The following is a 16334-nucleotide window of genomic DNA, read 5'->3' on the forward strand; positions in this document are numbered from 1 at the left end:
TAGCAAGTTTAATAATTCTACTAAAATCATATAACGAAACAGGATATTATGAAAGCTCACTGACCAAAGGAAAATGGGTATAAGGCCTCCAAAAACTGCACATAATTCACAAATGGCAAATATATGGACTCTAATTCAGGATCAGCCAGGAAAAATTCATAAGGTCTACTGCTATGACAAACATTCTTGGATACTGCCGCTCTGTAGTCTGAAGTGTCCTAACAACGGCAGTAACTGCGCTGGAAAGCAAGGAGCCAAGGAAGGGACACTGGTTCTCCTACCTGTCTGAAGCTGTTCTTGCTGAAGCTCTGTTTGTTCTACTTGGTGAGGCTGACTGGAAAAGCTCTGGTTATAACTAGCCTGGTACTGATTTTGCTGTTTTAAAGTTTCTGGTTCATTAACAGGAGGAACTGGGGCATTCATATTGAACACCTGTAAGTAATTAAAGTAAATGATTAGTTCATCCCTTTATGCTAGTAACTTTCCTACTTTTAACATGGCAGATCTCAATGCTGGTTTTACCTCAAACATAAATAAGACAGCATTAGAAAAGTCTCAAACATCACACACATACAAGAAAATCTCTCAATTAATGCACTTCAATGTGGAAAAATATATATATACCATACAGCACTAAAAGCAGAGTATAAGTAGGGATTAAAAATCTAAAAAGACACACAATCAGCAGCGTTGGAAATGCTACTATAAATGAAAAATCTTTTTAAAAGATGCAAACCCTTGATACAATATCACTTACAGAAATTAATTCTATGAGCTCTGAGTATTTAAATCTTTTTATTGATATTTAAATCAAGTTAATATTTTAAGTATTTAACTCTGAACTTTCCTGTGAGCACTGATTTAGCTGTATCCCATCGATTACAGTCTTTTCATTATCATTATTTTCTAGAAATTCTGCAATTTAGAGATGCTGACTGAAGAACCAGAGCGAAGTACCATAGCATCTGAAATTTACTTTGAGATACTTCAGTGAGATAAAAGATAAAGCAAAAATGGTAATATGTAAACAACTGTTAAATCTAGGTAATGATTTATACATATGGATGTTCTATTACTATGGATGTTATATTAGTCTAGTCTTCTGCATGTCTAAACTTTTGTAAATCAAATCAAAAGGGGGAAAATACAAAACAAGAAGATGTGGGCACATAACTCCTAAGACTCAAATTTCTCTGGGAGCAGGAAAAATCAGAGTTTCTGTTCAATTAAATATACCCAACAGTCAGGGGAGATGCAGACTCAAGCACAAAGTTAAATGAAGACTTCTTGTTGAGACCCTAGCATGATGACAGTGCACACTAAGCACTTAATGTTAGGTGAATTAATTTGCTTACCGTTTGCATGGACTGGAATGGAGCTGCATTTACGTTGATTCCACTGCTATGTAAAGGTTTGCTTGTCCCAGCCTGGAACACCTGTGGCTGAGAAGCAGCAGGAAGGGATGATGATGCTGTAGTCTGGTCTGTATTTAAAGAGATTGTTGCCTAAACATAAAGTGAACAGATGCACTTTAGTGGTAAACTAAACTGAGCCAAGTCTTCTACCTTTATGTATGTTAACAAACTCAACTACTTCAGGAGATATACTATAGTGTATGCACTAGGTCCAACAAGAAGAGTCACTGTATTAACAGAAATTTACCTCTGCCCAATTCATGAATACCTCATCAAGTTTACATGACCTGGTAACAGAACTTGCCTGAATCTGGTCAATTGGTTCCTTTTGTGGTCGTTGCTCTGTAGCATGAGCAGCCTGGTACAAGGGCTGAGATGCTGTATACCCCTCACTTGTGGATGAAACCAAAGGAACCTACACAAAAGTAAAAAAATCAAAGCTTCTTTCTGTTATAAACCAACTCTAATACAGAAAGGGCTAAGAAATAAATATACTTGTTAAAGAGACTATAAAACCTAACAAACTGCAAGACATACACAGATTGTTAAAGCTCAAAGTTAAATAAACCCTAGTCCAGTTATGAAGTTCCCTACAAATGCTTCTAAGAGAGCAATAGTTGCACTAAATTTTAGAATTATGACGTCTAAAATGTCTTCTCAAATTCTACTCAGTTCAAATAAAAAAGCTTCTTCCAGGGCCGGCCCGTGGCTTAGCGGTTAAGTGCAAGGCTCTGCCACTGGCAGCCCGGGTTCGGATCCCGGGTGCGCACTGACGCACCCCTTGTCCGGCCATGCCGAGGCCGCGTCCCACATACAGCAACCAGAAGGATGTGCAGCTATGACATACAACTATCTACTGGGGCTTTGGGGGGAAGAAATAAATAAATAAAAATTATAAAAAAAAAAAAAAGCTTCTTCATTATAATAAACTACTATAAAACACAAGAGGTAAATTAAGTCATCAAAAGAAAAATAAATGTAAACATGGAAATAAAGGCTGATAGCTACCCATGCCAGACTTGGACACTGATCAAATTCATACCTGACTTTCATAAGCTAACTAAGAAAGAGACCCAAGAACTATTAAAAAACAAACCTACAAAAATACTGTATCACTCTTACCTGCGTAGCTTCTGGTTGTACAGGAACTTGATTAGGTTGAGCAAGTCTAGCTTCAGCATGAACTGCAAAATTAACAAAAAAATTAGCTATCCAAAATCAAATTTCCCCAGAGATGTCTAAATACCTTTTACTTGGCTGCCACAGGCAAATTTCTATAGCCAAATCCTCAATAAACTTTTTAGCGATCAGGAAAACAAACTGGGAAGTGTAGGTAGGATGTTAGCTTTCAAGTGAGCCTTCTGGTTTACTGGTAGTCATTAGTAAACTCTCACAATGGCGTTCATTTTGTGTTTTGCAAAGGTAAAGTGAGATGTTAGTGAGCAAGTACCAAGAGAGGTGTAGCAAGCAGAACAGGTAAGAATCAATGCAGTGTCATCCACGAAAAAAATCTTTTAAAGCAGTAACTATAAAATCTAGCAATACTCTTACTCAAGACCTTAGGTAATATTCAGTAATATTTTAGGATTATCAACTTTCAATATAATTTCCAATGTTTCCACTAGAAAAAATAAATAAATAATATAAAAATACTATAAAAAAAACTATATTCGATTTGGTGTGCATATTATTGCCAACTCCCGCCATCCTTCCACTCCCCTCCCCAACCATGGTTAAACAGATAATCAAAAATGCAGGATCTTTGGTTAGTCATTTAGAAATCACCCATTTTCACTGGAGAATCTAATGGACTCAGCATTCCCTGAGTATCTACAGAGCTTTACAAGCTACATCAGTGCTGCATGTGTTCACTTGAGCACAACCTACCAGCTAAGAGAACTCTGTTATTTTCTTCCTCTGGTAGAGCTCAGAAAATGAATACTAATAACTTTGATTTCTTTCTAGAATGCCTAACACTGATCTGTTTTCTAACTCTTGGTAGAGATGTGACAGAGATATGAGCTCCCTATACTTTGGAGAAATCCTATCTACCTTGCCAAATTAACAGTGTCATTAAACATGCTTTCACTCAGCAACTCCTTTTATGACATTTAAGATTATACAACATTAAATACGTCACTTTATATAGTTCCACTTTTGTGCCCTTAATGCTAACCTGTTCTGGGAAAAAGACTAGAGTCAAAACTACTAATGGTCCTGGAGAGATGGTCCACTTAATCCAATACAAGGCACCAACTCTATTTAGTGCAGCTATTTCAAATAACCATTTAAGACTAGTTACAAGTTTGCAACTTCAACTGGATTCTGGTCTCTCTTTCCCTTTCCTCTTAAGCATTCCCTTCCCCACTTCACTGTTGCATCTCATTTTTACTTAGGTAACAAAATGTTCAGAAATTCTCCTAAAAAGCTGCAAGCATCTTTCAGAGAAAGACATCTCTATTATTGGTATCCTAGATTAATTTTGAAATTTAAAAAGCCAAGTAAAATTTCATTTATACAAATTATAGAAACAGGCGAAACTGGTCTATAGTTTTACAAGTCAGGAAGTGGTTACCATGGGGCCGGGAGAGGGTAACTAGTGACAGAAAGGAACGCAGGTAGGCTTCTGGGGTACTGATCATGTACCACTGCTGGGTGCTGGTATGTTTAGTTTGTGAAAACTCATCAAACTGTATATTTGCATACTTCTCTGTATGTTTACATGCCAATAAAAAGTTACAAAAAAAACAAGCTATGGAACTACAGTTACCATTAATATTCTAGGAAAAAACAATGTTTCTTATCAAATGAAAAGATACAACATCCAAAAGTTAAGCAAGCACTGAAAGGGAAAAAAATAATTTTCGCAAACTTTACAAAACCTGCAAGTATTGGCCCTATACTTTCTCACATAAAAATGTACCATTACTAACCTGGAGGGCAAACCAGCTGGGGCATGTCCATGTTCTGTGTTGGATTCATAGGCTGTGCAGATACAATGGCAGGATCAAGTGTCTGGTTTTCAAAATCCAGCATTGAATCCTACAAATTAAGTGAGGACATAATGAGATAAATAATGTAAATACTTAAACCTTCTAATATGGTGTTTGAATAAACTGCACCTACCTGTATGAAATTATAGGGCCCCTGCATTTGCGCCATAAGGTCCTGTACTCGCTGTCTTCTCACAAGGGGATCTGCCTGAGCCACCGGAGTCAAAGAGTGGGGCTCTGGTACTGAAGGAGACGCAGCCTGAGGTTGCTGCTGGAGTGAATTTACCACCTAAAGTGGAAGAAGGGGAAGGGAGCAGATTGGTAGAATGAAAGAGCTCCATTCATTACCATCAGGATGGGTCCCCCCCAACTACATGTGCCATCTATACTGTAAACAGAACAGTAGACTTTAATGTAGCTACTCAAACTGACCACAATTATGCCAAATTTAACATTCTGATCAATGCTATCACTTCTACAGTGTTCTCAATTCCACAGGATCACTATATAGCATTTAAGATTTACTTTATCAACTACTTTCAAAGGAAGACCACCTGTGTTTACTTCCTAAAATAATGTATTCTGCTTAAACTGCTAAGCCTCCTATATTAAGTCAATCTATATATCTGTACCAAACATATATGTATCTCATATATATATATATACAGTCAGCACTCAAGAAATGTTAGCTACTTTATTATCATCAAGCTTTGAGTCCCTACCGTTTCATTCTCTCGGCCAAGACCATAGGCAGAGATCAAGCTCTATCACCTCGTCTCAACTGCTACAAAAGCTAAAGCTCACTCTGTCTTTTTCCCAGCTCTAATAATTTCTCCTGCTTGTTTTTAATAATTCCCTGCTCTGCTGGGAAATCTCACTAATTTTTATTATATCAAATTTATATTCTTATCTGGCTTTTATGCCTAGGCAAGGCATAACCATATTTCCTTTATAAGCAATACTGAGATTAACAGAGCCTGGTAACCAAACAGCACTAGGGTGAAGGAGGAGTCTAAGATGACACTCCAACAGACTCCCTCCCCTGTAAGATGAGGTGGGCCTTTCTGAAGGCTATCCATGTGGGAGCCCAGATTTTTATAGACAATCCGGATCACAACAGACAAATCATCTACGTTAAAAGACAGATTAGCCCTAAGTAGTTACACATGGATATTTGTATAATTTTTTTGTAATTGGATCAGCAAAGAAGTGAGTCTATTAAACATCCACAGGGATAAACAAATTACCTTTTAAACATAACAGTCCTGTGTAATGAGTTTATTATTATAATAAATGTACTAATAATGCAAAAGACTAACAATCTTAATTTGTTCTTAGAAGAGAGAAAAATTACTAATCAAAGACAAAAGACATCAACCTTGTAATACAGAGTATTCTTACCTCGACTGTTTCGACTGTCCACTCATCTACCTGCTCCTTTTCACCACTGCTGAACTGTGTTTCTGCCATAAATTGTCTATTTACATACTGCAAAGCAAAGTAAATGTTTGAGACTTCTGTTTGAAAGGCAAAAAGCAAAAGCTAGCATTAAATAAAAATCATACCTCTGTTGATTCAACTTCACTTTGTTCAGTGTATTCTTCCGCTGGCTCAGGTTCTAAGAGGTTAAAAAAATGATAAAAGAGAGCATAAGAAATTTTTTTTGAAGTTAATTTATTTAAATTCCAAATAAGTAAACAGTACACCATCATATATAGTCTGAATTTATTTACAAAGTTATAGTTAATAAGTTTCTGTATTTTATCATTCTTACCATAACATATTGAGAAAGAGTTTTCTTTACCATTTATTCTAGAATAAACTACTTTAGTTTCAACAGGAGTTATTCTGGATCAGATATAAGGTCAATAAAGAGCTACTAAAAGTTAAAACTTCTCTCTATTCTCAGAAGTAATATTATAAAGCAGCATACTCTCCATTTTAATCTACTCAGTAAAAGTGGTAAGAGGGGAAGAACAGACTGCATTATGTTGATCTGCAACCATAAATTCCACCAATGTGCAATCTTTCCTTCTAGTTTCAACCTAAGAGCTAACACCTGTATCAAGTGCTCACCATGTGCCTGCCAGGCACTGCATATACTTCACATATTACTTTCTAAATGGAGAAGCTGAGGTACAGAGAAGTTCAGTAACTTGCCCAGTTACCGAGCTAGTAAGTATTGGAGCCAAAATTTTAATCTAGGCAGTCTGATTCTAGAATCCACACTTTTACCTGTTCCTAAATTTATGTTTCAACAATGCTTCCAATTGTACTCAGAATTTTATTCATCAACTTATCATTAAAGTACTCAGCGTAAGTGCTTACCTACATATTAGTGTTGTGCTAAGTGTTAAAGTTCATTAGAAAAGATCCCTTGCCACTGAGGAATTTACAGTTCAAGATGATGGAGTTATAACCTCCCCATCATAATAATAATTAAAAAACCCTCCTACTATTCACCTTAAACTGGTAGCGTAAACAGCAATAAATCTGGGCATGTCAGCCAAAAACCTACTTGAAAAGCCTTATAACATCTGCCCCTCATCCATACTCCTGCCCGGCAATACCACAGCAAGAGAAATATCAGTTTGTAACAGTGATCAAGACCACTAAGATAAATAAAATGACTGATATTTAATCCTCAGGAATTATTCTTAATGTGCTTTGTCTTCATATTTTGTCATGCTTAAAGTTTCTTTAAAAAGCTGAGTGTACATATATATTAAATAAATGTATAGCTTGAACTTAGGCAAAGGAAAGCAAAACCAGGACCCTGAACTAAAGCCCGTATCCACTGAAGTACTCACCAGCTTCAGCCGCCTGGTCTTCAACTGCAGGTGCGGAGGCTGCCTCTTCTTCCTCACAAAGCCCATTCTGGTGATTGTGGGTGCTGTCAAAGTAGTTTGACTGGAAAACACGCTCAACAATTTCCCTTAGAGCTTTATCTAAAAGTAGGTATGAATTATGTTAGACTATCTGAGGATGCCTGACTTGAATATGATTCAACATTCTACAAAATACTCTGGTGAGAAAAAAACCTCATCAACTGTTACTAAAACACATATAAAAACATTAAATTCCACCAAGAACAGAAATTTATTACAGAATGATACAGAATAAGAACCTATTTGTATTAAACTTTATGTATTTTAAGTTAGTTCAAAAAAACCCTGACAATTATCATTTATTTATTCATTCAATAAGTATAAATAATCATCTAACTATATGTTAGGCAATGTGCTAGGCACTAGGGCTGCAAAAAGGTATGTAAAAGAGTATCTGCCCTCCCTAAGCTTACAGTCCAATAGAGAAGAGTTATCAAATACTCACAAAAACAGTAAAATTACATCTGTGAAAAGCACTACACAGAGGTGCAATGGATTGGACCTAGTCAGGAGGAGACCACGAGAGGCTTTCCTGGTATAAGTGTTGCAAGAGCTGAGGTCTGGAAAATGAGCAGTAGAGGACAGAGAAGTGTTTCCAGGCAGAGGCAACAGCATTTATAAAGTCCCGTACAAACAAGGGGGACAAATACAAGGAAAAGAAAGTATGCACTGTGGCTAAGCATAGAGAACAAGAAAAAGCATAAGGCAAGATGAGGCTGGAGAGACTAGTAAAGGCCAGAATATGCAAGGTTTTGAAGTTAAGGACAAATGCATATAAAACGTAATTAAAATGAAGCCATTAGAGAGGGATGGGGGGTAGATTCAGTTAACAGACAGCATTAGACAAGAGAAAGGCAAAAGAGTGGAAAAGAAACACAAGTAGACAAAAATCAAATGATATTTAAAAGGCAAATATTGTCAGAATTTGGTGCACTAGGAAATAAGTGGGGTAGGGCAGAGGGCAAAGGTGTGTGCCAACAATTAATCTGGGGCCAGCCTGGTGGTGTAGTGGTTAAGTTTGAGCGCTCGGCTTCAGCGGCCCGGAGTTTGCAGGTTCGAATCCCAGGCACAGACCAATGCACTGCTCATCAAGCCATGCTGTGGCGGCATCCCACATACAAAATAGAGGAAGATGGGCACAGATGTTAGTTCAGAGCCAATCTTCCTTGAGCAAAAAGAGGAAGATTGGCAACAGATGTTAGCTCAGGGCTAATCTTCCTCACCAAAAAAAAAAAAAAAAAAAAGAAAAGAGAAAAGAATTAATCTCAATTTCCTGGCCTCGTTGAGTAGATGCAGAGTGAGGCTATTCCATCACTGCAGAGAAAACTAAAACTTCGGGGACCATATTATATCAAAGTATTGTAAAATTAATTCTATTAACAACTTTTTGCATGCATTCTGAACACTCCAACGTGTTTTCCTTCCCCCACTTCAAAGTCTCATGACTCAGAACTATTTGTTTTCAAAAACTTATGCATGAGAACCGAATGCACATATGAACACTAACTTGAGTACATCAGTACCTTTCCATTAGCTATCATTAGATTGCTAAGATGCGGGAACAAGACTAGGGAGAAAACACCACCAAAACAAGCCACAAGTTTAAGATGATGTTTAACCCTTGTTACTCTTCAACAATGCTCATGAAAATCTGGTCAGGCTTGACCTAAAACTACTTTTTGAAGATAACAATTTTATACATATGTCAATTACTTTCCAAACATCAAGTGAATTCAGTACATATTTGTAGCAGAACTAAAATTAAGAAGCCAAAAAGGTTTTCTTTACCAAGAAGTACAGATGACACTTCAAGTTAACAAACCAAGAAACCGATTTCTTACATGAAGATACCAAAGGATTGGTTCCTCAGATTTGATTTACCCACTTCCTTAAAGCAAATACACTCCAAATTGCATCATACAGTTTTGCCAATTAAAGCTTATAATCCAATTTAATTTTTCAACCAAACAGCTAAAAATAAGGTATAAATACAAGTATTTCTACTTTAATATGTTCAAAAATCTACTTCCCTAAATCAACTTTATAAGTAGCAAAGATAAGAACCTATTCCCTGACTTATTAAAGGGTTAAAACCTAAAATTCCTAATTTACTGAGGCAGTGAAACTTAAATGTCCTTTTTTTTAAATTAACATACAACTGTATATTTGAGATTAAGGAGCTCAAATACAGAAAACTGGAGTAGATATCAGCTTTTTTAAAATACAAAAAAAAAAAAAAAAAATCAATGCCCCCAAATTAGCAGAAGTCTAAGAAAAACTAAAGAAAGACTAAGGCAATGCCTGTGAGTAGAATGAACGAGGTGCGTTACATGTTTTTCACAACAGTTCAGCCACAAGGAAAAACCAGTCCCTATCTAACACCAAAAACTCTGGAAAGTCAATTTGGCATTAATCTGTCCACCTCAAGCAGAGTAAGTTATAAACAACCACGTTAGGTCAGGACTGCCATCTTCACAGATTTTTGTTTGTTTGTTGCTGGCGTTTTGATTTACAAACACCCACAGACAATGCAGGAAAAAAAAAGATACAAAAGGAAATAAACCAATAAGTAAACAGTGGAAGAAAGTTTATTTATACAGTTCTAAAATTTCTTCAATTAACATTACTTTTAAATAGGAAAATAATTTTTAAAGACTCTCAGCTACAAAATCAAAAGTTGTCAGTGATACTCACAGGTTGTTCCACATACAGATTTTTCCTTCCCTTCCAGCAAGTCCCATAGGTGAATGGAGGCATGTTCATACTGCTCATTCAACCTTATAATAACAATTAAACAGCTAATTAATTACCTTTCAATTGCCAACTTCAGGCAACATTTACAAGTGTCTATCATCAAGCACCACCATACCTCAAGCTCATGTCCCGCTCAGGGTCTGCTAATTTGTAGAATTCATCCAACAACGACAGCTCGTCTTCAGACAATATTGGCACTCCACTCAAGCCTTGTTTCAGGTCAGTTCGCACTTCTTCATCTCCCAATTTGTCCAAAACATACTGTAGCTCAAGGACAGTTTTTAAACGTTTCTGTTCAGCTTCTTCTCGCATAAGCTGCTCCCGGCGTGCTGTCTTCTTTATTGTTTTCTGAATCTGCATAAATATATACAAGACACCAAAATCAGTTCTACAGAACTCCTGCAGTTCAATTTCAGGTCCAATGTAAACAAGACGTATTTCACTCAATGAGTTAGATGTGACCCTAGTACACAAAAGGATTTTTCCCAATTTACAAATAGTTTCATACATGATCTGTTTAAAGCAGCTGTTAGAAATTCAGAACACATATTCCCTAGAAGGTATTACACTACAGAAATGTTACCAACGAAATGATCTATTTGTGATTTGCGTCAAAATAATCTAGCAGCCAGGGAGCAAAGGAGCAGGTGTCAGTACTATATCAAGTATGAGCCCATGAGATAACTGCAGAAGCTGGGTATGGGTAGATGGGGGTTCTTTACAGTCTTTTCTTTAGTTTTGAAATTTTCCATAATAAAAATTAAAATATTTAATTAAGGCCCTAAGTCAATTAAAAAAGAACCTCAACCACAGCAACAGTAAAAAATCTTACCTGTATCTATCTCCTTTATGGAAAAATGGTCCAAAGTTCTAATTTTAAGTACCTACTCCTGACTCACAAGAAGCTGCAAAAACCCACCACTGCCTCTCAGCCCAACAAGCCACTGCTGGTATTAGGAAAGCATTCCAACGTACTGAAAATACATGGGGATGAAAATAAGGGGATGCTGGCAAAGAAGAAGGTGTCAGTAAAAGATAGATAAAAGCTAAATAGGAATGTATTTTTCCCACTATTTTTTCCCTTCCACTACTCTTTTTCTTCCCTAGGAAGGCTGAAGGGAGAACATCACCCAAACTCAAATATTTCTCTCTTTTCTCATGTCTAGTATCAGCGTGGGGTCAAAGAAAGGTCAGTGTTTCCAAGATCCATGACAGTGTCTTCCTTCCCACCTTCTCCCCTTTCTCAAGTCTCACTAGGATAAACTGAGACAAAGAAGGGGCCGGCCCAGTGCCATAGTGCTTAAGTTCACGCACTCCACTTCAGCAGCCCAGGCTTTGTAGGTTCGGATCCCAGGCGCAGACCGACACACCACTTGTCCAGCCATGCTGTGGCGGTGTTCCATATAAAGTAGAGGAAGATGGGCACGGATGTTAGCCCAGGGCCAATCCTCCTCAGCAAAAAAAGGAGGACTGGCAACAGATGTTAGCTCAGAGCTAATCTTCCTCACACACAAAAAAAATGAGACAAAGAAAACCAAAATAAGGACGGATGAAACGTATAATCAAGGGAGAAATACGGGAGGGAGATCTGGGAGGAATGACGAAGGTTGCAATAAGACAAATCTACAAAGGCAGCAGAGGGGGTAGTAGAATAAATGATATCTTAGCAATAAGTGGCAAGTGTAGCATAAAATGAACAAAGAGATGAGATCTCTCTAAGCTAGGGCAGTCGAGAAAGCTTTCAAGGAGAAAGTTACATCTGCTCCTAACATAGATGAGCTTTCAATTTTATGGGGGGGAGGGGTGCTATTTTAGAGTAGAAAGGTCTCTATAAGTAGCCAGAGGCAGGGAACATTATAGGAAGACAGGCAGGAACATGAAAAGAAGTCAAGAAAGCAAATGAAATAAAATAATAAAGCCACTTTGGATGAAAGGAGCAGTTCCAATAGGGAAGTGAATACAAAGAGCTAGGTTAAAGCAGCTCTTGAATGCAAAACAAAAAAGGTGTTTAATAATTGTGGAAATATAACAAAGGATCAGAGCTAAATAAAAAGACTGCTGGAGAGGTTAAACGTCCAGTGAAAAGTTCCTGAAAACACTAGTGTTAAAACAGAAGCAGCGGTCGGCCCAGTGGCACAAGCGGTTAAGTGCACGCGCTCTGCTGCAGCGGCCCGGGGTCCGCCGGTTCGGATCCCGGGCGCGCACCAAGGCACCACTTGTTGAGTCATGCTGTGGCGGCATCCCATATAAAGCAGAGGAAGATGCGCATGGATGTTAGCCCAGGGCCAGTCTTCCGCAGCGAAAACGAGGAGGACTGGCATTGGATGTTAGCTCAGGGCTGGTCCTCCTCACACACACACACACACAAAAAAAACAACAGAAGCAAAGGAAGATACAAGTATTTTCATTCACACAGTGACAGATTCTATAGAAACAGATTCTGTATTAAATTGTATGTCAATCCTACTTCTATGACCCATATTTTAAAAAAAAAAAAAATCAGAAAAAAAGTGGGCAGGATTCATCAATCCTAAGGCTCTGACGTAAGCTTAGCAGAACAAATCCCTAGTTGGGTGTAAATTAAATTTCCTTTACTCCATTTTGAGGGGTACCATCAATAATTTCCACCTTTTATCAAATTTGATATAATTTTAAGTGCATGAATTATATTATACACCAAATACTGTTCTAAGCACAACCCTATGATGATCACAGATCAGAAAACTGAAGCAGCGTGATAGCCTCTCCCCTCTCCTCCCTTCCCCCCCTTCTCTCTCTATCCTGCTAGTTCAGTTTCTTTGGAACCCCTTGACCAATATAGGAATAGAGAAGTTACATAACTCACTCCAAGTCATACAACTTTTGAGTAAACGTGGCAGAATCAGGATTCAAACCAGGCAGTCTGGTTCCAGAATAAGAACTTTTAATCTCTATACTGCATTGTCTCTCATCATACAATAAATTATTTATTCATTTCACCAAATCAGAGGCAACTTAATATTTCAATATTGTTAGCCTTTCTCCAAATAAGCTAATAGTAATTCAGAAGGATATTAATTTTCTGGTCTCAACTTCCAACAAATTATTTGGCTTTGCTTGTATTTACTTTTTGTCCTGTTCCCAAAGGCTTTTGTCGCATCGAAAAATGTTTGGGGAAAAAACACCACTTTGTTGGATCAAGGGTTGATCAAGAGCAATGTGTCAGTCTGCCACATCCCTTAAGACCCCTAATGGAGAGATTAAGCAGCAATTATGTCAATAAGCCTCTTATTTTCTGATAGTTAACGGAACTGTAAGAATATCATTAGACATATAGGAATATATAGAAAATAAATGCATACCATATTTATGTATGTACAGCACAGCTAATTTTTTAAACCAATGAGATCTTTAGGGTAACTACTATACACGTTTGCCATATCTGAAACTCAGTCCTTTTAAAAGGCATCTTTCAGATATTACATTTAACTTTACAGAATTGGAAAGCATCTTAAATATAATTGGATCCAATCCTCTCACCTTGTAGAGAACTTATCAATGGTTATGCAAGGACTAAAACCCCCAAAAAACACAAAATTTTCTGCACGCCTTATCTTTAATACTTCATAAACAAATACACTGTCTTTTACTTACATCTTGACTTAATGCCATGAAACTCCTCTGTAATTCTTTTGCAAACTCCAAGTTATTTGTGACTTCCTGGTACTTAGATACGGCATCCTAAAATCAAGACAGAATCCAACTTTACTGGAGACACAAAGAACCACAAAATTAATTTCACTAAAAGTAGTAGCATAAAATCTGTAATAAAATGTAACACTTTTACCAGTTGATCTTGATTAAGCCTTTCCCCTTTGTTCATTCGTTCCTGGTAATCATCAAGCTTGCCCTAAAAGATAAAAGAATTATATTCCATATTGAAAGTATATATGAACTTAACCATGCTAAAATAACAAAACCCACATAATCCCCTAAGTTTGTCTCACATCTTGCCCTAAATATACTTTTTAAATATATCCAGTTTTAGTACATAAAATAACTTACTTTAATTAACAGTGAGCTAAAAAATGAATTTAAATACTCCAGCCACTGCTGAATGATACCAAATATTGTATCATAAGCCAGTGACACAACACTGCTTATTCTTTAGGTTTCTCCAAAAAGATATGCATCAGAAAGATGTGGTTCTTGGGCCGGCCCCATGGCTTAGCGGTTAAGTGCGCGCGCTCCGCTCCCGGCGGCCCGGGGTTCAGATCCCGGGCGTGCACCGACGCACCGCTTGTCCAGCCATGCTGAGGCCACGTCCCACATACAGCAACTAGAAGGATGTGCAACTATGACATACAACTATCTACTGGGGCTTTGGGGAAAAAAAGGAGGAGGACTGGCAATAGATGTTAGCTCAGAGCCGGTCTTTCTCAGCAAAAAGAGGAGGATTAGCATGGATGTTAGCTCAGGGCTGATCTTCCTCACAAAAAAAAAAAAAAAAAAGAAAGATATAGTTCCTACTCACACGAGTGAGGGCCACAGTTTGGTTAGGATCCTGCTTATACCCTACCCAAATGAGCATATCAAACATTTTTAAGTGTTAAAATTTGTCACTCCCTCCTTCCCCCTGCCAAAGAATTCATGTGAATAAGTGACATAAAAAGAGTGTATTTTTCCTACATAAACCCACATGCACATTGTCTTTGATGTGCCTCATCCATTTCTCTTGAACAACATGAGACACTTCAAGCTATCACATTATTTATGGGCAGTGCACTAATCAACAGCTTTGTTTTGTTATCTCCTCACAAATGAAATTCAATGTGTGAGAGTAGGGGTAGAAAATTAACCTCTGGTTTAAAGTCATCTTTTTTTTTTGCTAAGATGACAACTTTGGAGGTTTCCTCTGCTACTACTATTAGATAAGAAACCCAAAAAAAGATATTCAGGTAATGCAACACAGTCGGGAATTCAGTTATTGTTTTAAGGGGCAGAGGAGAGGGAATAAGTAGAAATCTAAATTAATGACGGGGAATTTTAAATAATCACGATAAATTATGAACTTACATAGTTTCCTACCCTTAGCAATAATAAAATGAACCAAGAAACAAAATACAAAGTAAGGTTCTAATAAAACGTGTTCAGACACAGAAACAAGTTTAAAAGCAATGTTAGTTAAGTTGTTTTAGGTCAAATGATCCATTTTCTTTCTACCAGAAACATTAGTCCATTTGCATAACTATTCTATTCTAAATTAAAAAGCCTAACAGGGCCGGCCCCATGGCCTAGCGGTTAAGTGCTCGAGCTCCGCTCCTGGCGGCCCGGGTTCGGATCCCGCGCGCGCACCAACACACCGCTTCTCCGGCCATGCTGAGGCCGCGTCCCACATACAGCAACTGGAAGGATGTGCAACTACGACATACAACTATCTACTGGAGCTTTGGGGAGCAAAAAAAAAGAGCAGGATTGGCAGTAGATGTTAGCTCAGAGCCAGTCTTCCTCAGCAAAAAGAGGAGGATTAGCATGGATGTTAGCTCAGGGCTCATCTTGCTCACAGAAAAAAAAAAAACAGCCTAACAATTCCTTAGTTGTACTGGAGGTAAATAAAACCTAGACAAATCATTCAAACATTAAAGGCTAATAAAAGTATCCAATTTTTCTTAGTGAACTACTTCACACAATCAGTAAGCCTCCAGCTAAACAGGTATAAAGTTAGGACTTTTGGTTGAGGGCCGGCCCCGTGGCTTTGCGGTTGAGTGCGCGCGCTCCGCTGCTGGCGGCCTGGGTTCGGATCCCGGGCGCGCACTGACACACCGCTTCTCCGGCCATGCTGAGGCTGCGTCCCACATACAGCAACTAGAAGGATGTGCAACTATGACGTACAACTATCTACTGAGGGGGCTTTGGGAGGAAAAAAAAAGGAGGAGGATTAGGCAATGGATGTTAACTCAGAGCCAGTCTTCCTCAGCAAAAAAAAAGAGGAGGATTAGCATGGATGTTAGCTCAGGGTTGATCTTCCTCACAAAAAAAAAAAAAAAATGATGAAGCCAAAAGTGAAATGATTAAAAAAAAAAATGTTAAGAATGGTATCTGAGTGGTAGAATTATAAGTGGAACTTTTTTCCTTTTGCTTTGTTTTGTACACTTAGATATTCCGCAATGAACATATACAGTTTGTATAATAAAAAATTAAAATTTAATGCTATATAAAAGACATTAAGATTGACAGATTTCAGCATATTGTCAGGACTTTCACCTATAATAATCCTTAAGTATGAATCTATACTACCCTATGGT

The 16334-nt window shown here is 37.7% G+C and overlaps 1 protein-coding gene across 1 annotated transcript in view; it reads right to left on the bottom strand.

Annotated features, from left to right (window-relative positions):
* The window catches only part of CAPRIN1 (cell cycle associated protein 1), a 34028-nt gene that overhangs the window by 8634 nt on the left and 9060 nt on the right, over window positions 1-16334 (bottom strand). Inside the window, exons 3-15 of the mRNA XM_087423150.1 lie at window positions 13877-13939; window positions 13684-13770; window positions 10166-10404; window positions 9991-10073; window positions 7219-7356; window positions 5974-6026; window positions 5810-5896; window positions 4542-4697; window positions 4349-4457; window positions 2538-2599; window positions 1720-1830; window positions 1356-1505; window positions 282-432 (exon numbers count right to left, since the gene is read on the bottom strand). Of these exons, the coding sequence (XP_087279276.1) occupies window positions 282-432; window positions 1356-1505; window positions 1720-1830; window positions 2538-2599; window positions 4349-4457; window positions 4542-4697; window positions 5810-5896; window positions 5974-6026; window positions 7219-7356; window positions 9991-10073; window positions 10166-10404; window positions 13684-13770; window positions 13877-13939 (1489 nt within the window). The remainder of the gene's footprint in view (window positions 1-281; window positions 433-1355; window positions 1506-1719; window positions 1831-2537; window positions 2600-4348; window positions 4458-4541; window positions 4698-5809; window positions 5897-5973; window positions 6027-7218; window positions 7357-9990; window positions 10074-10165; window positions 10405-13683; window positions 13771-13876; window positions 13940-16334) is intronic.

Source organism: Ceratotherium simum, chromosome 34 (assembly GCF_057802395.1).
Source record: "Ceratotherium simum simum isolate JZ-2026a chromosome 34, ASM5780239v1, whole genome shotgun sequence".
In the NCBI taxonomy this organism is placed as follows: domain Eukaryota; kingdom Metazoa; phylum Chordata; class Mammalia; order Perissodactyla; family Rhinocerotidae; genus Ceratotherium; species Ceratotherium simum.